This window comes from Emydura macquarii, unplaced genomic scaffold, assembly GCF_026122565.2.
Source record: "Emydura macquarii macquarii isolate MOO-44397 ecotype Brisbane River unplaced genomic scaffold, CSIRO-AGI_Emac_v2 contig_1946, whole genome shotgun sequence".
Lineage (NCBI taxonomy): Eukaryota > Metazoa > Chordata > Testudines > Chelidae > Emydura > Emydura macquarii.
This window is the reverse complement of record NW_027132083.1, coordinates 11,868-35,550: the sequence shown is the minus strand read 5'-3', so window position 1 is coordinate 35,550 and position 23,683 is coordinate 11,868. Positions and strand designations below refer to the sequence as shown.

Sequence of the window (23,683 nt, the reverse complement as noted above, 5' to 3'; positions counted from 1 at the left end):
ATTCCTATCATTTTTTGGATTATGTACATGCAGGCCAAGATTTTCAGCTGTGACTTGTAATTTTGGGAGCCCAAATTGAGGCAGGTTAAAAGAGGCTGATTTTCAGAGAGCGGGAGCTGAGCACATTTTAAAAATCAGGTCCCATTCAGAAATAGCAATAACAGAGATTCAGAATTGATCACTGTCTTTCAAGGCATCAGAGATGTTAATTTTATGTTTCTTACTTGAGTCTTCCACGAAAAAGCCGCGATAATCACCGTCAGAAAGGGGAAACTGCATGAAGCAGTGCAGCAGCCGAGCGTTTGCAAAGTGAGGTTTGATACATGCAGCCGGATGATCACAACAAGCAGCAGCACCAGATTCTCTTCTAAACAGTGATCCTGACCATTCTGAGCCTCTGACTCACCAGAATGAAACACACAATGGGGATTTCTTCACCAGCCCAGAAAAGCCGCACACAGCTCCCATCTGGCCGGCATGCAGCACCTATGAGTTGACAGCGAGGGCGGCATATATTAGCCTTCTGGAAAGCCCAGTGGGTCACATCATTATCACTGAGGAGTCTCAGATGACTTCTAAACAGAAACGGTTGCTAAAGGCAAAGACCAGCGAGACATTGATATTAACCCTTCTTTCTCCTGACTCCTGGGTCAGCGCTTTGGGTAATATAAATGGGCACAACTGCGCATCTGGTTCGGTATCTATATCTCCTGACCCATTTGTGACTGGGTTGCAGAAACATCTGCACCATCCAGCAAGGGAAGATTTAATTCCTCACTCACCCTTGCTACCTCTCACACTGGAGCTGGTGGCAGAAGGCTGGCAGGCCCCCCAGGGGCTCTTGATGCAGCACCGGAGGCTAAAGAATTAGATTTTTTTACGCTTAGCTAAAAGCTTTAGAAAACCTGCCTGTTGCTGAGCCAGAGATTGAGAGCCTTGATAGTAGGAATGGTAACCGAGGCCTAAGAGCTGCCACCCAAGCGGAGCAGGATCCTGCCCGGGCCTAGTTCTGGTGTGCAAGTTTCCTCTCCTATCCCTCACGTCCCCTGCAGGTGGGCCAGGCAGCTTCTACACCAAAGGGACTGCTTCCTCCTAGAGCCCCCTTGACACAAGGTGTGCACCCCACACAGGCTTTGAAAGGGCTAATGTGTGCCTGAGAAGGCAATTAACATACTGGGCTGCACCAGGAGGTCAGGCCAGGGGTGAGTGGGGATGATGCCCAGCTGGAGAGGGACTGGGAGAGGATTCTAATGAGAGGATGCTGAGAACGGAAGGGGACTGCGATCTCGGGAAATTACCTCGACTAGATGGAATATTGAAAAGGGTGCACCACAGTGAAGCATCATCAGCCCAACCCCATTTAATAGGATGATAAATGATCTCCCCGAAGGCCTGGGGTAGGTTTGGCTCTCTTCGCTCATGACGGTGGGTTATGGGCCGGTCTGCTGAGCGGGTTGAGAAGAGAATCTTTAAAGTGTTACAAGAGACCTTCGAATGGGGAAATGCCTGGGGATTCAAATTCTCCATTGCCAAAACCAAAGGACTGATCTTTACACCAAGGAAAGTTACAGAGGAATGTAAACTGCATCTGTACGGAGAACAAAGAGATGTAGTTAAATGGTTTGAATTCCTAGGGGTAATATTTCATATACTAAATGTCTTTGGAAAAATCATAGAGACTGTGTGAAAGATAAATGGACAGGAAGGATTAACCTGGTACTGATTGGAAGCCAGTATAGAAAACACTGCTGATGGTATGCAGAAACTTCATCTGGTCAGTTATTGACTATGGCTGCCTAGTGTTTGGGTGATGATCAAAATTAGAAATTAAAAAATTAGATTTAAAAGAAGGCCAGACACTACGAATTGTGCTGCACATTTATTACACTGCTTATAGGCCTAGTACAGATAGCTTCCTTGTGAATGGAACTGCTGGACCTAAATGTCTGGGCCAAAGTTAATGGGATTTTTTATGATGAAAGAACCAAAGAAATATCTGAGGACTGTTAGACATTCAGTAGGAGAATGATAGCACATGATGTTACAACTGCACGTGCCATTTGAGTTAAAGTGTGGAGGCAGACAGACAAGTGAAAGCTAAACAAAGTCAAAACTTTAGTCGTGGGAAAATTAGTTATGCGTTGAAAGCTGGATGTCCAAATGTGGGATTTAGATTTATTTTATAATCTTAAAGGTAAAAAAGAGACTGTAGGTATTAAAAATAAAGAGTACTAGTATATAGATGAAAAGTGGAGCCAGTTTTGTCAGATATATACAAAGGAGTCCAAAAAAGAAAAAAACCCAGGAAGAGTAGGGACAGCATATTGTATCCCAGAATTTGGAAATAGTCTAGCTAAAATACCATCCAATTTTGTAGCTGTCATGACAGCCAAACTAGTAGCAGTTATGCTAGCACTAAACTGGATCTGGGATGTATGGCAGCAGTGGCAGTCCCTTTTTCAAGTTCACTCTCAGACCTTATGGTGATTAAAAAAGGGTGTCTCAGGATCTAGAAGAGCTTTAATAGATGAAGTTATATTTTTAATAACAAATTTGTTAGTTAATAACAAATGTCTAGAAGAGCTTTAATAGATGAAGTTATATTTTTAATAGTCATCAAAGCAGCTAAAAGCTGTAAGAAATGGAATGAATGATACAGAAATAGCCTTGAGTAAACAGGAGTTCCAAAGGCAGTGTGTAACAGAGGAATGGCAACAATATGGGTTAACCAAAAAAGAGGAAGAAGATTTTTTGAATTATGCCTTAGAATTGATAACGACACACTTCAGGGCCTGTCTCTCCGGAACTGTGTCACAGTATGGTCTGGCCCTACATGTTTGTGAAGTGGGGCTCATGCTTACAAAACACCATGTGCTTTGAGAGTTAATCGCCCCATCCAGCAGTGAGCCTAGGGCCTCGTTATTTATTACTTAAGTATAGGCAGTGAAAAGCTCACAGTGAGGCATGTGTGCATTAGGGAGAGAATGCACGGTGTCCAATGCGTGCTACAGACCACAGGCTTTAGAGAATGCTCCTGCAGTGAGGATCTGGCAGTGGAAACTGGAGGGAAAGAATGCAAATGAGGAAGGATGAGGTGCAAGGATGGGACATTGTGCAATGAAATGTGGGGGCTGGAGCCACTCTCGGATGAACAAAGCATTATGGCAAAGTACGGCAACATTTATAGGCTGAGACAGACAACTGGAATACACAATTTACACACCCAATTATGTATTTTGTGGCATTTCTTTATCTCACCTTGATTTTACTATCTGAAACAAAGCATCAAAATTCATTATGTTGTCATCATATCTTGTGCTACATTAAAATGTATTTGTGCTAGCTAAAATATATTTATATAAATATCTAATGCCTAGTACAGTAACAACAACTCTAGCAAATTCATATCGTAAACAATAAACTTACAAACAATTACTTTACTACATGGTCTGACTTTGGTTCACAGCTTTTGGTTCAGTCCTCAGATCCTACGACAGACCCAATGCTCCAGGCTCTCTGTTTTTCTCCTACACCCCAAATTAATTCCTATAGCAGATCTTTTAGAAGAACATCCCATCTTGCCCCCCAATATGGGCAGTGATGGAGAATCCATCTCAGGATCCTTCTGCGTATCTGTTTGGTCCTCACCCCGTAAACAATGGGATTCAGAATGGGTGGCACTAGAAGGTACAAGTCCCCCATGACAATGCGAACTAGCGGAGCGAGGCCTTTCCCAAACCTGTGCACCACAGACAGACCAATCAGTGGCACATAGAAGGCCAGGACCACACAGAGGTGGGCCACGCAGGTGCTGAAAGCCTGGAGACGCTCCTTCCTCGATGACAGCTGGAGGACGGCCTTGATGATCATGAAATAGGAAAAAGAAATGAGCAGTGAGTCGAGCCCCATCATGAAGAGGATAGCAGTCAAGCCATAGACCACATTGACTTTGGTGCTGGCGCAGGCCAAGTTCATGACCTCCTGGTGCAGACAATAGGAGTGGGACAGGGTGTTGGACCCACAGAACGGCAGGCGAAGAATGAGCAAGGGCAAAGGGAGGAAGAACAGCACTCCCCAAGTCAGAGCCACCAGGCCTATCTTGGCTATCACCGGATTGGTGAGGATGGCCGTGTGCCTCAGAGGGAGGCATATGGCCAGGTATCGATCCAAGGCCATGGCAAGCAGGATGGAGGACTCGACGGCCGACAGGGAGTGGATGAGGAACATCTGGATGAGGCAGGCGCCGAAGCTGATTTCCCTCACGTCAGACCAATGGACGGAGAGCAGTCGGGGCACAGTGCAGGTGGACAGCATGAGGTCGATGGCAGCCAGCATACAGAGGAAGAAATACATGGGGGCATGCAGGCTCCGCTCCATCTTTACAATGAACAACACTGCGCAGTTGCCTACAATGACCACAATGTACATGGAGCACAGAGGGAATGTCATCCAGAACTGAGCAGCTTCCAGCCCGGGCATGCCAGCCAAGATGAAGACGGAAGGTCTGAATTCTGTGTTGTTTGGAGAGGGCATGGTGCAGTGCCTGAAATCCAGTTACGCTATTCCATATTGTCCTCCCCTCACTGCAAGGAACACAGAAACAATATTGCAGTAAAGCGTGACAGTGATATTGCATCTGAAGGGGTTATGACGACCAGCTACCATTAACAACAAATTAGCAACAAAGCTAAAGAATGGCCATTTTTATGAGAACATGGAAGGCATGTGGAGGAGGTGTCGCCAAGCAGGGGGTTCCGTCCCTGTCTGTATCTCCAGCTACTGCAGCCATGCTGATATGGGAAAGTGCTAATATTTAATCTATAGCACCTGCTTTGAGTATCTGAGGACCATTAGGTATACTGGTTGGCTGCAGGATAATATTACTTTTATGGCTTCCACAGGTATGATGAAGTGGGAGGTTGGTGTAATATTTTTCAACACGTCCTTGTGCCTCAATTTCACTTGTATGGTGCCTTGTTATCCAGTGGGGGAAAAAGGGATTAATCTTGCTTTCGGGGCAGCCTAAGAGAATAGGTCTGAATATCACTCAGCTGTGTGAGCAGGGATGGGTCACTGCAGAGCATGTGAGGTAGATTCCCATGCCTGAATCGTTCTTTTCAGGTGACCAATCTGAGGAACTGTCCCAGATTGAGGTGTCATTGGAGGAGGTCTTGGAATAAATTGATACGTTAAATAGTACTAAGTCACTAGGAGTAGATGGTATCCACCCAAGAGTTATGAAGGAACTCAAATGTCAAATTGTAGAACTACTAACTGTGATATGTAACCTGGCATTTAAATCATCTTCTGTACCAGGTGACTGGGGGATAGCTAATGTGACGCCAATTTTTAAGAAAGTCGTCAGACGCGATTCTGGCAATTACAGGCCAGTAACCCTAATTCCATTAACAGGTAAACTGATTGAAATTATAATCTTTTGTAAAAGTTAATCATTCCTCACCAATCTACTATAATCCTTTGAGAGGGTCAACAAGAATGTGCACGAGAGTGATTCAGTGGATAGCATGTGCTTGGACTTTCAGAAAGCCTTTGAGAAGGTCACTCACCAAAGGCTCTTCAGCAAAGTCAGCTGTCATGGGATAAGACGGAAGGTCCTCTCCTGGATCAGTAACTGCTTAAAAGTTAGGAAACAAAGGGTAGAAATCAATGGTCAGTTTTCAGAATGGAGAGAGGTAAACAGTGGGGTCTCCCGGGCTCTCTACTGGAACCAGTGCTGTTCAACAAATTCATTAATGATTTGGAACAAGGGGAAACAGAGAGGTGGGAAAATTTGCAGATGAGGAAAAATTACCTAAAATAAATCAATCCAAAGCAGACTGTAAAGAGTTTTGAAGGATTTCACAATATTGGGTGACTGGGTGACAAAAGGGCAGATGAAATTCAGTGTTGACAAATGCAAAGTAACGCACGTTGGAAAACTTAATCCCAGCTATACACAGAAGGATGGGATTGAACGTAACTGTTACCACTCAAGGAAGAGATCTTAAAGTTATTGTGGTTAGTTCTCTGAAAACACCCACTCAGTGTGCAGCGCCAGTCAAAAAACCTAGCAGAATGTTGGGAATCATTAGGAAAGGGAAAGAGAAGAAGACAGAAAAGTCATAATGCCACTGAATAAATCCATGGTATGCCCACATCTTGAATGGTGTCTAAATTAGCTGTTAGCACTCAAGATAGAGATCTCAGAGTCATTGTGGATAGTTCTCTGAAAACATAGGAAAGGAATAGATAAGACTGAGAATATCATAATACCACTATATAATCCATGCTACTCCCACATCTTGAATACTGCATGCAGTTCTGGTCTCCCCATTTCAAAAATCATGACTGGTGTGGAGGAGTGAATAAGGAAGTGTTATTTACTCTGTCACACAACACAAGGACCAGGGGTCACCCAAGGAAATTAATAGACAGCAGGATTAAAAGAAACAAAAGGAGGTATTTCTTCACACAACACACAGTCAAATTGTGGAACTCATTGCCAGAGGAAGTCAGGAAGGCTAAAACTATAACTGGGTGCAAAAAAGAACTAGGTAAGTTCATGGAGGATAGGTCCATCAATGGCTATTATGCAGAATGGACAGGGATGCAAAACCATGCTCTGAAGTGTCCCTAGACTCTCTTTGCCAGAAATTGGGAATGGGTGACAGGGGATGGGTCACTTGATGCTGACCTGTTCTGTTCATTCCCTCTGAAGCACCTGGCATTGGCCACTGTCGGAAGACAGGACAGTGGGCTAGGTGGACCATTGGTCTGAGCAGTCTGGCTGTTTTATGTTCTTGTTAAGGAGGACTGGCTGAGGCCGACCCTAAATCAGTGCAGAACCTGAGAAGATCCTGGCAAATCCAATCACCAGGACATTGACGTCTAGAAACCAAGATAGCAGAGGGAGATGGAGCAGGGATGAGCAACATCCTCTCCCTCGAGAACAAAGGACTGGGAAGCTGTGGTTGGGGGCCAAGAGCTGGCTGCTGGAAGAAGCTGGGGCTCTCAACTGGGAATTGACTGAGAAAGAGAGAGAGACAGAGCCTGAACATGGAGTTCTCTGCAGGCGGGAGGAGCTCTCGGCTAAGCAGAATGGAATTGAACTATACTTTAAGCTCTGTGCTAACCTAAGGACGTCCTCGTCTCTGTTCTGATTGTCTAATAAACCCAACTGCTTTAACAGCACTGCTGGAGTGTCCCTGCAAATACATGTGTGGTGCGTTAACCCCTGAAGAGTGGACAAGACTCTACCAGGAGTGCAGCCCAGTTGGAGTCGCTGAGCAGAGCTCCCAGTGTGAAGTAGGAGGGCTAGAGCCCCAAAAGTTCAGTCTTAGGAGGTGGTGAGGCTGCCGGTACCTACCCTGGAGGAAGAGTGAGACCCTTTGGGGGTCTGACACACTGGAAGGGTTCCTCCGGTTCTTTTGGGGGTTAAACTCCCTTCTGTCATCTTGCCGGGGTTTTCTTTCCTGGATCTGTGGTTCCTTTGTCTTCAGTCAGCCTGGGCTTAGAAGGAGCTGCAGCTGTGCGATTAGCTAGTTTCCTACCCACATGCACTGAGGAAGCGTCAGTGAAAGTCCATCTCCCCACAGCCTGCCACGAAAGAGGGGACAGACCAGTGGCTGAGCTGCTATATGAGCCATCATATCTCAGTGCAGCCGTGATGGCCCTGGGCTGGGCTTGGGCCCAGCTCTCCCCCAGATTTTGTGGAGTTCCAACCTGCAGTTTCAGTGCAGGCACCTCTCTAATTATTGAAGAAGATTGAAGATGTGTGGCACTAGGGGTCTGATCCAGGGCTCACTGAAGCCAGTGGGAATCATTCCATGGTCCTCTGTGGGCCTTGGATTGGACCCAAAACCATTATCATTATTTCACCCAAGGTCGGACTTTCTTGTGAGTGCTCAGACTAATTCCGAGCTCCCCGGGACGCAGTCCTTGACAGAGACACACACTGATTCCTTCTTCTCTCTTAAACACTCAGAAGTATTGAACGTGCTTTTCACTTGCCACAATATTTAGCAACAGGGTAACACTTTATAGTAAGTTTCCTTTTGCAAATACTTGATAAAGGGTTATAAATGATTAACAGATGTTTTGATAAAGGATTAGCCATTTGTTATAGAGCCTGACAGGTCAATCTGCCACCTATAACTACTACACAATCCCATTGTGAGACCGACCCGTTTGGACAAGTACCTCAGCCCTTTTTAAACATTAGAAGACAGGGAGACTGGTCTAGAAATGATTGAATTGACTAAAGGATCTTTTCCAAGCTGTGATTCCTCTCCAGTTTTTTGCACCATGTACATGCAGGGCAAGGTTTTCAGCTGTGACTTGTAATTTTGGGAGCCCAAATTGAGGCAGGTTAAGAGAGTCTGATTTTCAGAGAGGGGGAGCTGAGCACATTTTAAAAATAGGTCCTGTTCAGAAATAGCTATAACAGAGATTCAAAATTGGTCAGTGTCTTTCAAGGCATCAGAGATGGTAGATTTATGTTTCTAACTTGAGTCTTCCACCGAAAAGCCGTGATAATCACCATCACGAAGGGGAAACCACATGCAAGCAGCGCAGCAGCCGGGCATTTGCAAAGTGAGGTTTGATACATGCAGCCGGATGATCACTACAAGCAGCAGCACCAGATTCTCTTCTAAACAGTGATCCTGACCTTCTAAGGAGGGAACCCGGCACATTCTGAGCCTCTGACTCACCAGAATGAAACACACAATGGGGATTTCTTCACCAGCCCAGAAAAGCCGCACACAGCTCCCGCCTGGCCGGCATGCAGCACCTATGAGTTGACAGCGAGGGCGGCATATATTAGCCTTCTGGAAAGCCCAGTGGGTCACATCATTATCACTGAGGAGTCTCAGATGACTTCTAAACAGAAACGGTTGCTAACGGCAAAGACCAGCGAGACATTGATATTAACCCTTCCTTCCCCTGACTACTGGGTCAGAGCTTTGGCTAATATAAATGGGCACAACTCTGCATCTGGTCCGGTATCTATATCTCCTGACCCATTTGTGACTGGGTTGCAGAAACATCTGCACCATCCAGCAGTGGAAGAGTTAATTCCTCACTCACCCTTGCTACCTCTCACACTGGAGCTGGTGGCAGAAGGCCAGCAGGCCCCCAGGGGCTCTTGATGGAGCACCGGAGGCTAAAGAATTAGATGTCTTTATACTTAGCTAAAAGCTTTAGAAAAGCTGCCTGTTGTTGAGCCAGAGATTGAGAGCCTTGATAGCAGGAATGGTAACCGAGGCCTGAGAGCTGCCACCCAAGCGTAGCAGGATCCTGCCTGTGCCTAGTTCTGGTGTGCAAGTATCCTCTCCTACCCCTCATGTCCCCTGCACATGGGTCAGGCAGCTCCTACACCAAAGGGACTGCTTCCTCCTAGAGCCCCCTTGACACAAGGTGTGCACCTCCCACATGCTTTGAAAGGGCTAATGTGTGCCTGAGAAGGCAAATAACATACTGGGCTGCACCAGGAGAGCAGGCCAGGGGTGAGTGGGGCTGATGCCCAGCTGGAGAGGGGCTGGGAGAGGATTCTAAAGAGAGGATGCTGAGAACAGAAGGGGACTCCGAGTCCGGGAAAGTTACCTCGACTAGATGGAATATTGAAAAGGGTGCACCACAGGGAAGCATCATCAGACCAACCCCATTTAATAGGATGATAAATGATCTCCCCGAAGGCCTGAGGTAGGTTTGGCTCTCTTCGCTCATGACTGTGGGTTAGGGGCAGGTCTGCTGAGGGCCCTGAGAAGAGAATCATTTAAGTGTTATGAAAGACCTTCGAATGAGGAAATGCCTGGGGATTCAAATTCTCCATTGCCAAAACCAAAGGACTGATCTTTACACCAAGGAAAGTAAACTGCATCTGTATGGAGAACAAAGAGATGTAGTTAAATGGTTTGAATTCCTAGGGGTAATATTTGATATACTAAATGTCTTTGGAAAAATCATAGAGACTGTGTGAAAGATAAATGGACAGGAAGGATTAACCTGGTACTGATTGGAAGCCAGTATAGAAAACACTGCTGATGGTATGCAGAAACTTCATCTGGCTGGTTATTGACTATGGCTGCCTAGTGTTTGGGTGATGATCAAAATTAGAAATTAAAAAATTAGATTTAAAAGAAGGCCAGACACTACGAATTGTGCTGCACATTTATTACAATACTTATAGGCCTACTACAGATAGCTTCCTTGTGAATGGAACTACTGGACCTAAGTTTCTGGGCAATAGTTAATGGGATTTTTTATGATGAAATAACCAAAGAAATATCTGAGCACTGTTAGAAATTCAATAGGAGAATGAAAGCACATGATGTTAGAACTGCACGTGCCATTTGAGTTAAAGTGTGGAGGCAGACAGACAAGGGTCAAAACGTTAGTCATGGGAAAATTAATTATGGGTGGAAAGCTGCATTTCCAAATTCAGGATTTCAATTTATTTTATAATCTTAAAGGTAAAAAAGAGACAGTAGGTATTAAAAATAAAGAGTACTAGTATATAGATGAAAAGCGGAGCCAGTTTTGTCAAATATATAGAAAGTAGTCCAAAAAAGAAAAAAAACAGGAAGAGTAGGGACAGCATATTGTATCCCAGAATTTGGAAATAGTCTAGCTAAAATACCATCCACGTTTGTAGCTGTCATGACAGCCGAACTAGTAACAGTTATACTAGCACTAAACTGGCTCTGGGATGTACGGCAGCAGTGGCAGGCCCTTTTTCAAGTTCACTCTCAGACCTTATGGTGATTAAAAAAGGGTGTCTCAGGATCTAGAAGAGCTTTAATAGATGAAGTTATATTTCTAATAACAAATTTAGTACAGATGGGGATACAGGTAACATTAGCCTGAATCCCAGTGTACAGCGGGATAGCAGGGAATGAAAGGGAGATCAAAGCAGCTAAAAATGCTGTAAGAAATGGAAGGAGTGACACAGAAATAGCCTTGAATAAACAGGAGTTCCAAAGGTGAGTACAGGAAAATGTAAAAGAGAAATGGCAAAGAATATTGGTTAACCAAAAAAGAGGAAAAAGATTTTTTGAATTATGCCTTAGAATTGAGGATAACGACACACTTCAGGGCCTGGCTGGAGAAATGAAGTGATTTTGTTTAGAGCATTGTCTGTCTATTGCGGCTTAAACAAAGGCTTTCCTGGATAAATAGACCCCATGATAGACTGTTCATGGTCTGTAAAGTGGAAGAAACAATTGATGAGATTTTATGGGTCAGGGCTTTGAAAAAGAAAGGGGAAATCTTTCTGAGTCATTCAAACTTCTTAAGGTAACAAAAGTTACATTATGTTATTTAGTACCAATATTGGGGAAATGTGGTCACATTAGAAAGGCCTTTTTACATTCCCTGAAGGATACAGGGTACAGAGAGAGACTATAAACCACTATATATTTAGGAATTATTGTTTGTGGTGGCTACTGACAATTCAATCAAGTGTGCTTCTCCATTAAAAATAAAGAAAGACCGAGAAGGGGGATGCTGGGAGAGTGTCTGCAACCACCATCTGGGACTAGATCAGAGAGCCTAGAAGGGAGCCCAAGGGAAAGAGCTGGCCCAAGGATCCTTGAATAGAGACGTTTGTCAGGAGGCCAGAAGAGACACAGAGCTGCCATGGGGAGTGGAGCAGGTTGCAATGGTGAATCTGCAGTTGGTCCTGCTTTGAGCAGGGGGTTGGACTAGATGACCTCCTGGGGTCCCTTCCAACCCTAATCTTCTGATTCTAACCCTGAACAAAGGGCATAATTCAAACTTACAGGGAGAGAACCCTGGGAGGTGTTCAGCAGAGGAACTGCAAGGAGGACTTAAGAGACATGAAAAATCAAGCTGGAGGAAGGTGGAAGATGGTTTAAGTTTAAACCTTTGGTTTCAGTTTGTTAGGTGATTCCAAGGGGGAGCCCTGTGAATCTTGGCCGGGGGAGAAGGGTGAACCTAGGGAGGTTGAAGAGAAGAAGGCCTGAGAAAGGCTGAGTAGGAAGAAGCCCAGGAGGCAGCAGGAAGAAGTTGGATGAAGCAGTCCTTGGCTGCTAGTTGTAGGGTCTCTGAGATGAACCAAGTGTGGTGGGAGGGTCCGAGTCCCCCTACCAGCCTCTGGTATGGTGGAAAGTGCCTGGACAAGGGGACAAAGATGACGCAGAGTCCTGAGAAAAGGGAGTGAGGACCCAGAGTCAGGGCTGAAGATCTGATACAAGTTTTGGGCTTCGGTTTGTTGGACTTTTATTACCCAACAGCAGGGGTGGACTTAAATCACAGCCTGGCTGGAAGGACAAATCACAGGAAGAGGCAGACCACCGGAGGACCACAGTGGCTGTCGGCAGGGGGTGCCAGATGGGGAGAGTGCTGCGACAATGCACCCGGTCCTGAGGAGGTGATTGCGTGTTGAGTTCCCCCTTCACGCCTCTTGAGATGCAAATGCTGGCTAGGTCCAGAGGGAGAGTGGAAAGGAGGCTGCATGCTGCATTGTGCAAAGAGATGGCATGATAGGCTTATTCCTTCTGCAAGCGAGGGAATCAGGCCGCATCCAGAGGAAATAGTACAGGAAATGCCAACTGGGAATTGCCAGACTGAGCTGAATCCAGGACCGACTGAGCCCTTGTGCTGTCTCTGACAGTGGCCACACCAGATGCTTCAGAGGAAGGGCCGAGGAGACGCACAGCTGTCAGATAAACTGCCCCCACATTGTCTCTCCCCAAGCCCTAATGGTTAGAAATTGGCTTAAATCCTGAAGTGCGAGGTTTAGCATCTCTTCCAACATTTGTCTTAGCCTTCTCTGTTATATCACTGGCTGTTCATGTTCTCCTTAGACACGTCCAATCCCTGTTACAGTCTTGCTAAATGTTTGCCCTCAATGGCTTCCTGTAGCACGGCGTGAGGCACTGTCCCTCCTGGAGCTCGCCTCTAGCCAGGGCAAAGTGCATTCTGTATGGTCCGGCCCTACAAGTTTGCGAGTGTGGGGCTCGTGGGACCTGGAGCCTTTCGCCTGCAGGGGAGACACGCCTATTAGATGGTGCCATGTGCTTTGCAGCCCATGTGGTGAGTTAATCTTCCCCATCCAGATTCTGGTGGCATCGACTGGTTTTAGCCTAGGGCCTCGTTATTTATTACTTAAGTACAGGCAGATTCTGCTGGGCTCATGCATGTGAAGCGGTGCCTCGCTCTGGGAGTCATCGCTAGCTCACAGTGAGCGAGGCATGTGTGCATTAGGGAGGCCAAACCTAGCCCACGGTGTCCAGGGTATGCATGCTACAGAACACAGGCTTTAGAGAAGGCTCCTGCAGTGAGGATCTGGCAGTGGAAACTGGAGGGAAAGAATGCAAATGAGAAAGGATGAGGTGCAAGGATGGGGCATTGTGCAATGAAATGAGGGGCTGGAGCCACTCCCATCCGAACAAAGGATTATGGCAAAGTACGGCAACATTTATAGGCTGAGACAGACAACTGGAATACACAATTTACACACCCAATTATGTATTTTGTGGCATTTCTTTATCTCACCTTGATTTTACTATCTGAAACAAAGCATCCCCATTCATTATGTTGTCATCATATCTTGTGCTAAATTAAAATGTATTTGTGCTAGCTAAAATATATTTACGTAAATATCTAATGCCTAGTACAGTAACAACAACTCTACCAAATTCATATAGTAAACAATAAACTTACAAACATTTACTTTACTACATGGTCTGACTTTGGTTCACAGCTTTTGGTTCAGTCCTCAGATCCTACGACAGACCCAGTGCTCCAGGCTCTCTGTCTTTCTCCTACACCCCAAATTAATTCCTAGAGCAGATCTTTTAGAAAAACATCCCATCTTGCCCCGCAAAATGGGCAGTGATGGAGAATCCATCTCAGGATCCTTCTGCGTATCTGTTTGGTCCTCACGCCGTAAACAATGGGATTCAGAAGGGGCGGCACCAGGAGGTAGAAGTCCCCCATGACAACGTGAACTAGTGGAGCGAGGCCTTTCCCAAACCTGTGCACTACAGACAGACCGATCAGTGGAACATAGAAGGCCAGGACCACGCAGAGATGGGCCACGCAGGTGCTGAAAGCCTGGAGACGCTCCTTCCTAGATGACAGCTGGAGGACGGCCTTAATGATCATGAAGTAGGACAAAGAAATGAGCAGTGAGTCGAGCCCCATGACCAAGAGGATAGCAGTCAAGCCATAGACCACATTGGCTTTGGTGCTGGCGCAGGCCAAGTTCATGACATCCTGGTGCAGACAATAGGAGTGGGACAGGGTGTTGGAGCCGCAGAACGGCAGGCGAAGAATGAGCAAGGGCAAAGGGAGAAAGAACAGCACTCCCCGAGCCAGAGCCGCCAGGCCTATCTTGGCTATCACTGGATTGGTGAGGATGGCCGCATGCCTCAGAGGGAGGCATATGGCCAGGTATCGATCCACGGCCATGGCAAGCAGGACGGAGGACTCAACGGCTGACAGGGAGTGGATGAGGAACATCTGGATGAGGCAGGCACCAAAGCTGATTTCCCTCACGTCAGACCAAAGGAGGGAGAGGAGTCGGGGCACAGTGCAGGTGGACAGCATGAGGTCGATGGCAGCCAGCATGCAGAGGAAGAAATACATGGGGGCATGCAGGCTCCGCTCCATCTTTACAATGAAGAGCACTGCGCAGTTGCCTACAATGACCACAATGTACATGGAGCACAGAGGGAATGCCGTCCAGAACCGGGCAGCTTCCAGTCCGGGCATGCCCGCCAAGATGAAGACGGAAGGTCTGAATTCTGTGTTGTTTGTAGAGGGCATGATGCAGTGCCTGACATCCAGTTACGCTATTCCATATTGTCCTCCCCGCACTGCAAGGAACACAGAAACAATATTGCAGTAAAGCGTGACAGTGATATTGCAACTGAAGGGGTTATGACGAACAAAGCTAAAGAGTGGCCATTTTTATGAGAACATGGAAGGCATGTGGAGGAGGTGTCGCCAAGCAGGGGGTTCCGTCCCTGTCTGTATCTCCAGCCACTGCAGCCATGCTGATATGGGAAAGTGCTAATATTTAATCTATAGCATCTTCTTTGAGTATCTGAGGACCATTAGGAATGCTGGTTGGCTGCAGAATAATGTTACTTTTATGTCTTGCACAGATATGATGAAGTGGGAATTTGGTGTAATAATTTTTGACCCATTCTTGTGCCTCAGTTTCCCTTACATGGTGCCTTGTTATCCAGTGGGCGGGAAAGGATTAAGCGTGCTCTCGGGACAGCCTAAGAGAATAGGTCTGAATATCACCCAGCTGTGTGATATGGGATGGGTCGCTGCAGAGCATGTGAGAGTGATTCTGAACCCTGAATCGTTCTTTTTAGGTGACCAATCTGAGGAACTGTCCCAGATTGAGGTGCCATTGAAGGAGGTCTTGGAATAAAATGATACATTAAATAGTACTAAGTCACTAGGAGTAGATGGTATCCACCCAAGAGTTCTGAAGGAACTCAAATGTCAAATTGTGGAACTACTAACTGTGGTATGTAACCTGGCATTTAAATCATCTTCTGTACCAGGTGACTGGGGGATAGCTAATGTGACGCCAATTTTTAAGAAGGTCGCCAGATGCGATTCCGGCAATTACAGGCAAGTAACCCTAATTCCAGTACCTGGTAAACTGATTGAAACTATAAGCTTTGGTAAAAGGAAATCATTCCTCACCAATCTACTATAATCCTTTGAGCGGGTTAACAAGGATGTGGACGAGAGTGATTGAGTGGATAGCATGTTCTTGGACTTTCAGAAAGCGTTTGACAAGGTCACTCACCAAAGGCTCTTCAGGAAAGAAAGCTGTCATGGGATAAGTTGGGAGGTCCTCTCCTGGATCAGTAACTGCTTAAAAGTTAGGAAACAAAGGGTAGAAATCAATGGTCAGTTTTCAGAATGGAGAGAGGTAAATAGTGGGGTCTCCTGGGCTCTCTACTGGAACCAGTGCTGTTCAACAAATTCATTAATGATTTGGAACAAGGGGAAATGGAGAGGTGGGAAAATTTGCAGATGAGGAAAAATTACCTAAAATAAATCAATCCAAAGCAGACTGTAAAGAGTTTCGAAGGATTTCACAATATTGGGTGACTGGGTGACAAAAGGGGAGATAAAATTCAATGTTGATAAATGCAAAGTAACCCATGTTGGAGAACATCATCCCAGCTATACACAGAAGTATGGGATTGAATGTAACTGTTACCACTCAAGGAAGAGATCTTAAAGTCATTGTGGCTAGTTCTCTGAAAACACCCACTCAGTGTGCAGCGGCAGTCAAAAAAAACCAGCAGAATGTTGGGAATCATTAGGAATGGGAAAGAGAAGAAGACAGAAACGTCATAATGCCACTGAATAAATCCATGGTAAGCCCTCAGCTTGAATGGTGTCTAAATTAGCTGTTAACACTCAAGACAGAGATCTCAGAGTCATTGTGGATAGTTCTCTGAAAACATAGGAAATGGATAGATAAGACCAAGAATATCATAATGCCACTATATAATCCGTGCTACTCCCGTGTCTTGAATACTTCATGCAGTTCTGCTCTCCCCATTTCAAAAATCATGACTGGTGTGGAGGAGTGAATAAGGAAGTGTTATTTACTCCGTCACACAACACAAGGACCAGGGGTCACCCAAGGAAATTAATAGACAGCAGGATTAAAAAAACCAAAAGGAGGTATTTTTTCACACAACACACAGTCAGATTGTGGAACTCATTGCCAGGGGATGTCAGGAAGGCTAAAACTATAACTGGGTGCAAAAAAGAACTAGGTAACTTCATGGAGGATAGGTCCATCAATGGCTATTATGCAGAATGGACAGGAATGCAAAACCATGCTCTGAAGTATCCCTACCCTCACTTTGCCAGAAATTGGGAATGGGTGACAGGGGATGGGTTACTTGATGATCACCTCTTCTGTTCATTCCCTCTGAAGCACCTGGCATTGGCCACTGTCAGAATACAGGACACTGGGCTAGGTGGATCATTGGCCTGACCCAATCTGGCTGTTTTATGTTCTTGTTAAGGAGGACTGGCTGAGGCCGACCCTAAATCAGTGCAGAACTTTAGAAGATCCTGGCAAATCCAATCACCAGGACATTGATGTCTAACAACCAAGGCCACAGAGGGAGATGGATTCCCCCACTTCTGAGCAGGGAGGATGAGCAACATCCTCTCCCTCAAGAACAAAGGACTGGGAAGCTGTGGATGGGGGCCAAGAGCTGGCTGCTGGAACAAGCTGGGGCTCTCAACTGGAAATTGACTCAGAAAGAGAGAGAGACAGAGCCTGAACATGGAGTCCTCTGCAGGCGGGAGGAGCTCTGGGCTATGCAGAACTGGGCTATGCAGAACTATACTTTAAGCTCTGTGCTAACCTAAGGACGTCCTAGTCTCTGTTCCGGTTGTCTTATAAACCCGACCGCTTTAACAGCACTGCTGGAGTGTCCCTGCAAATGCATGGGTGGTGTGTTAACCTCTGAAGAGTGGACAAGTCTCTACCAGGAGTGCAGCCCAGTTGGAGTCTCTGAGCAGAGCTCCCTGTGTGAAGCAGGAGGGCTGGAGCCCCAAAAGTTCAGTCTTAGGAGGTGGTGAGGCTGCAGGTACCTACCCTGGAGGAAGAGTGAGACCCCTTGGGGGCCTGACACACTGGAGGGGTTCCTCCAGTTCTTTCGGGGGTCAAACTCCCTTCTGTCATCTTGCTGGGGTTTTCTTTCCTGGATCTTTGGTTCCTTTGTCTTCAGTCTGCCTGGGCTTAAAAGGGGCTGCAGCTGTGCGATTAGCTAGTTTCCAACCCACGTGCACTGAGTGAGCGACAGTTAAAATCCATCTCCCCACAGCCTGGCACAAACGAAGGGACAGACCGTTGGCTGAGCTGCTATATGGGCCATCATATTTCAGTTCAGCCGAGATGGCTCTCGGCTGCGCTTGGGTCCAGTTCTCCCCCCGATTTTGTGGTGTTCCAACCTGCAGTTTCAGTACAGGCACCTCTCTAATTATTGAAGAAGATTGAGGACCTGTGGCACTAGGGGTCTGATCCAGGGCTTACCAAAGCCAGTGAGAATCATTCCATGGTCCTCAGTGGGCTTTGGATTGGACCCAAAACCATTATCATTATTTCACCCAAGGTTGGGCTTTCTTGTGAGTGCCAGAGAGGCCTCAGACTAATTCCGAGCTCCACGGGATGCAGTCCTTGAGAGAGACACACACTGATTCCTTCTTCTCTCTTAAACACTCTGAAGTTTTGAATGTGCTTTTCACTTGCCACAATATTTAGCAACAGGGTAACACTTTATAGTAAGATTCCTTTTGCAAATACTTGATAAAGGGTTATAAATGATTGACAGATGTTTTGATAAAGTATTAGCCATTTGTTATAGAGCCTGTCAGGTCAATCTGCCACTTATATCTATGTTTATAGCCTATTATGATCACTTCTACTGATATGCTTATAATGACCAATAACATATACCACTCGTGTGTAACAGGCTAACAGCAACTATTAATTATTTAGTGACTTTTATGAATGTGACCGTAATAAACAGTTGGCTAAAAATCTTCCTACTACTGAATGTTTAAATAACCCACTTGCATTAAGCAGTAGGTAAAAGGAACAAGCCACCTGAATTATTAATAGTAATGAAGAGAATCAGTTTTGCCTTCTAATTATTTTAAAATAGAAATAGAATAGAATCCCATTGTGAGACCCGTTTGGACAAGTACCTCAGCCCTTTTTAAACATTAGAAGACAGGGTGACTGGTTTAGAAATGTTTGAAATGACTATGGGATCTTTTCCAAGCTGTGATTCCTCTCCAGTTTTGGACCATATACATGCAGGGCAAGATTTTCAGCTGTGACTTGTAATTTTGGGAGCCCAAATTGAGGCAGGTTAAAAGAGCCTGATCTTCAGAGAGTGGGAGCTGAGCACATTTTAAAAATCAGGTCCCGTTCAGAAATAGCAATAAGAGAGATTCAGAATTGGTCACTGTCTTTCAAGGCATCAGAGATGTTAACTTATGTTTCAAACTTGAGTCTTCCAAGGAAAAGCCGCGATAATCACTGTCACAAAGGGGAAACTGCATGAAGCAGCGCAGCAGCCGGGCGTTTGCAAAGTGAGGTTTGATACATGCAGCCGGATGGTCACTACAAGCAGCAGCACCAGATTCTCTTCTAAACAGTGATCCTGACCTTCTAAGGAGGGAACCCAGCTCATTCTGAGCCTCTGACTCACCAGAATGAAACACACAATGGGGATTTCTTCACCAGCCCAGAAAAGCCGCACACAGCTCCCACCTGGCCGGCATGCAGCACCTATGACTTGACAGCGACGGCAGCATATATTAGCCTTCTGGAAAGCCCAGTGGGTCACATCATTATCACTGAGGAGTCTCAGATGACTTCTAAACAGAAACAGTTGCTAACGGCAAAGACCAGCGAGACATTGATACCAACACTTCCTTCCCCTGACTCCTGGGTCAGCGCTTTGGCTAATATAAATGGGCACAACTCTGCATCTGGTCCGTAATCTATATCTCCTGGCCCATTTGTGATTGGGTTGCAGAAACATCTGCACAATCCAGCAGTGGAAGAGTTAATTCCTCACTCACCCTTGCTACCTCTCACACTGGAGCTGGTGGCAGAAGGCCGGCAGGCCCCCCAGGGGCTCTTGATGGAGCACCGGAGGCTAAAGAATTAGATGTCTTTATGCTTAGCTAAAAGCTTTAGAAAAGCTGCCTGTTGTTGAGCCAGAGATTGAGAGCCTTGATAGCAGGAATGGTAACCGAGGCCTGAGAGCTGCCACTGAAGTGGAGCAGGATCCTGCCTGTGCCTAGTTCTGGTGTGCAAGTATCCTCTCCTACCCCTCACGTCCCCTGCACATGGGTCAGGCAGCTCCTACACCAAAGGGACTGCTTCCTCCTAGAGCCCCCTTGACACAAGGTGTGTACCACACACAGGCTTTGAAAGGGCTAATGTGTGCCTGAGAAGGCAAATAACATACTGGGCTGCACCTGGAGGGCAGGCCAGGGTTGAGTGGGGCTGATGCCCAGCTGGAGAGGGGCTGGGAGAGGATTCTAAAGAGAGGATGCTGAGAACAGAAGGGGACTCCGATCTCGGGAAAGTTACCTCGACTAGATGGAATATTGAAAAGTGTGCACCACAGGGAAGAATTATCAGCCCAATCCCATTTAATGGGATGATAAACGATCTCCTCGAAGGGCTGGGGTAGGTTTTGCCCTCTTCGCTCATGACGGTGGGTTAGGGGCAGGTCTGCTGAGGGGCCTAAGAAGAGAATCATTAAAGTGTTATGAGAGACCTTCGAATGGGGAAATGCCTGGGGATTCAAATTCTCCATTGCCAAAACCAAAGGACTGATCTTTACACCAAGGAAAGTAAACTGCATCTGTATGGAGAACAAAGAGATGTAGTTAAATGGTTTGAATTCCTAGGGGTAATATTTGATATACTAAATTCCTTTGGAAAAATCATAGAGACTGTGTGAAAGATAAATGGACAGGAAGGATTAAACTGTTACTGATTGGAAGCCAGTATAGAAAACACTGCTGATGGTATGCAGAAACTTCATCTGGCCGGTTATTGACTATGGCTGCCTAGTGTTTGGGTGATGATCAAAATTAGAAATTAAAAAATTAGATTTAAAAGAAGGCCAGACACTACGAATTGTGCTGCACATTTATTACAACGCTTATATGCCCACTACAGATAGCTTCCAATGAAAAGACTGTTTCATTGCGAATAAAACTACGTTACCTTGCGAAGGAAACTACTGAACCTAACTTTCTGGGCCAAAGTTAATGGGATTTTTTATGATGCAAGTACCAAAAATATATCTGAGGACTATTAGAAATTCAATAGGAGAGTGAGAGAACATGTTGTTAGAACTGCACGTGCCATTTGAGTTAAAGTGTGGAGGCAGAAGGACAAGCGAAAGCTAAACAAAGTCAAAACTTTTAGTCATGGGAAAATTAATTATGTGTTGAAAGCTGCATGTCCCAATTCGGGATTTCAATTTATTTTATAATCTTAAAGGTAAAAAAGAGACAGTAGGTATTAAAAATAAAGAGTACTAGTATATAGATGAAAAGTGGAGCCAGTTTTGTCAAATATATAGAAAGGAGTCAAAATGAAAAAAAACCCAGGAAAAGTAGGGACAGCATATTGTATCTCAGAATTTGGAAATAGTCTAGCTAAAATACCATCCACGTTTGTAGCTGTCATGACAGCCGAACTAGTAACAGTTATGCTAGCACTAAACTGGATCTGGGATGTATGGCAGCAGGCAGGCCCTTTTTCAAGTTCAATCTCAGACCTTATGGTGATTAAAAAAGGGTCTCTCAGGATCTAGAAGAGCTTTAATAGATGAAGTTATATTTCTAATAACAAATTTAGTACAGATGGGGATACAGGTAGCATTAGCCTGAATCCCAGTGTATAGCGCGATAGCAGGGAATGAAAAGGCGATCAAAGCAGCTAAAAATGCTGTAAGAAATGGAAGGAGTGACACAGAAATAGCCTTGAGTAAACAGGAGTTCCAAAGGCGAGTACAGGAAAATGTAAAAGAGGAATGGCAAACAATATGGGTTAACCAAAAAAGAGGAAGAAGATTTTTTGAATTGTGCCTTAGAATTGAGGATAACGACATATTTCAGGGCCTGTCTCTCTTGGAGCTCACCCGTAGCCAGGGCAAAGTACACTGTGTATGGTCTGGCCCTACATGTTCGAGAGTGTGGGGCTCATGGGACCTGGAACCTCTTGCCTGCAGGGGAGACACACCCATTAGATGGTGCCATGTGCTTTGCTTTGCAGCCCGTGTGGTGAGTTAATCGTCCCCATCCAGCTTCCAGAGGCATCGACTGGTTTTAGCATAGGGCCTTGTTATTTATTACTTAATTATAGGCAGATTCTGCCGGGCTCACGCATATGAAGCGGTGCCTTGCTCTGGGAGTCATTGCTAGCTCACAGTGAGTGAGGCATGTGTGCATTAGGGAGACAGAACCTAGCCCACGGTGTCCAGGGTATGCATGCTACAGAACACAGGCTTTAGAGAAGGCTCCTGCAGTGAGGATCTGGCAGTGGAAACTGGAGGGAAAGAATGCAAATGAGAAAGAATGAGGTGCAAGGAGGGGGCATTGTGCAATGAAATGTGGGGGCTGGATCCACTCTCGGATGAACAAAGGTTTATGGCAAAGTACAGCAACATTTATAGGCTGAGACAGACAACTGGAATACACAATTTACACACCAAATTATGTATTTTGTGGCATTTCTTTATGTCACCTTGATTTTACTATCTGAAACAAAGCATCCCCATTCATTATTTTGTCATCATATCGTGTGCTAAACTAAAATGTATTTGTGCTAGCTAAAATATATTAACGTAAATATCTAATGCCTAGTACAGTAACAACAACTCTACCAAATTCATATATTAGACAATAAACTTACCATTAGAAATAACAAAACAGCTTGTCCCGGGGGCCGATTGGGGACACGGAACCCTTTATTGCCTGCTCATTCCACCTTGATGCTGCGAGTGAGCAACGAGGGGGTTACTCTACAATTCTTTTATCCAGAACAGTATGTAAATGTATACATTTCCACCAACTCCCCATAGACCCTTATTTGGTTACATTGACACCTATAAAATGAATATTAACAACTACATAATGAATATAATCATACCTGCCCCTGTTTGTTGTTTACAGGATTACCATACAGAGGTAACATTCTTTGAAGTAAAGGCATGCCGTGGGGGAAGGAAGATAATGTTTTCTTCCCACCAAGGCCTTGCGCAGGAGGGTGAAAAGTTATTTTGTTAGCCTCATCCCCTGTGTAGATGGCCAGGAAGGGAGGAAAAGAAGAGAGATAATAGACTAACTAGAATTCATACCAATTAACAGAGACAAGGTTGTCCATGCCATGACCCCGTTCCCCGTAACTGAGGCCTGACCATTTGTCCAGCTTTTAACTCTTTAATCTCCTACACTTACAAACATTTACTTGAATACATGGTCTGACTTCGGTTCACAGCTTTTGGTTCAGTCCTCAGATCTTATGCCTGACCCAATGCTCCAGGCTCTCTGTCTTTCTCCTACACCCCAAAATAATTCCTAGAGAAGAGCTTTTAGAAAAACATCCCATCTTGATTTAAAAATTGTCAGGGATGGAGAATTCACTATGGCCCTTAGTAAGTTGTTGCAGGGTGCTGACTGTTGAAAATGTACCTTTGGTTCCAGTCTGAATAGTAATACTATGCACACGACAGCTTATGTATAAAACCTATACACTAATCATAAAGGTCCTAATTTCAGAGCTGCTGAGAACCGGCAACTCTAGAGTCCTTGCTCTGGCCATGAGCTGAGTACTATCCTAGCACAATCCCAGCTCTTACAAGCATACTGAAAAATGTTGTCATTATATCTCATAACCACATTAAATAGGTACATCTCCTTTATTATAGGCATGATATTATAGAAACACATATTGATTACATTCAATGCACAACAGCTGACAGAACAATATGCTAAACAAGCCAGTGAAGCTCATTGGAATCAACAATAGATGCAAAAGCACCACTATGTGTAGCACCATCAATGCTCATGGTGATTTGCAGACACAATTAAAGACACGGGTCAAACGTTTTGAAAGTGT

General features: G+C 45.3%; 2 protein-coding genes across 2 annotated transcripts; both read right to left on the bottom strand.

The window, feature by feature from the left end:
- Positions 1-3,546: 3,546 nt before the first annotated feature.
- Positions 3,547-4,533, bottom strand: LOC137159843 (olfactory receptor 51E2-like). Its single transcript, XM_067558304.1, has one exon. The coding sequence runs from the start codon at positions 4,531-4,533 to the stop codon at positions 3,547-3,549; it is 987 nt and encodes a 328-aa protein (XP_067414405.1).
- Positions 4,534-13,806: 9,273 nt separating this feature from the next.
- LOC137159842 (olfactory receptor 51E2-like) lies at positions 13,807-14,793 on the bottom strand. Its single transcript, XM_067558303.1, has one exon. It carries the CDS (start codon positions 14,791-14,793, stop codon positions 13,807-13,809), a length of 987 nt encoding a protein of 328 aa, XP_067414404.1.
- Positions 14,794-23,683: the final 8,890 nt, after the last annotated feature.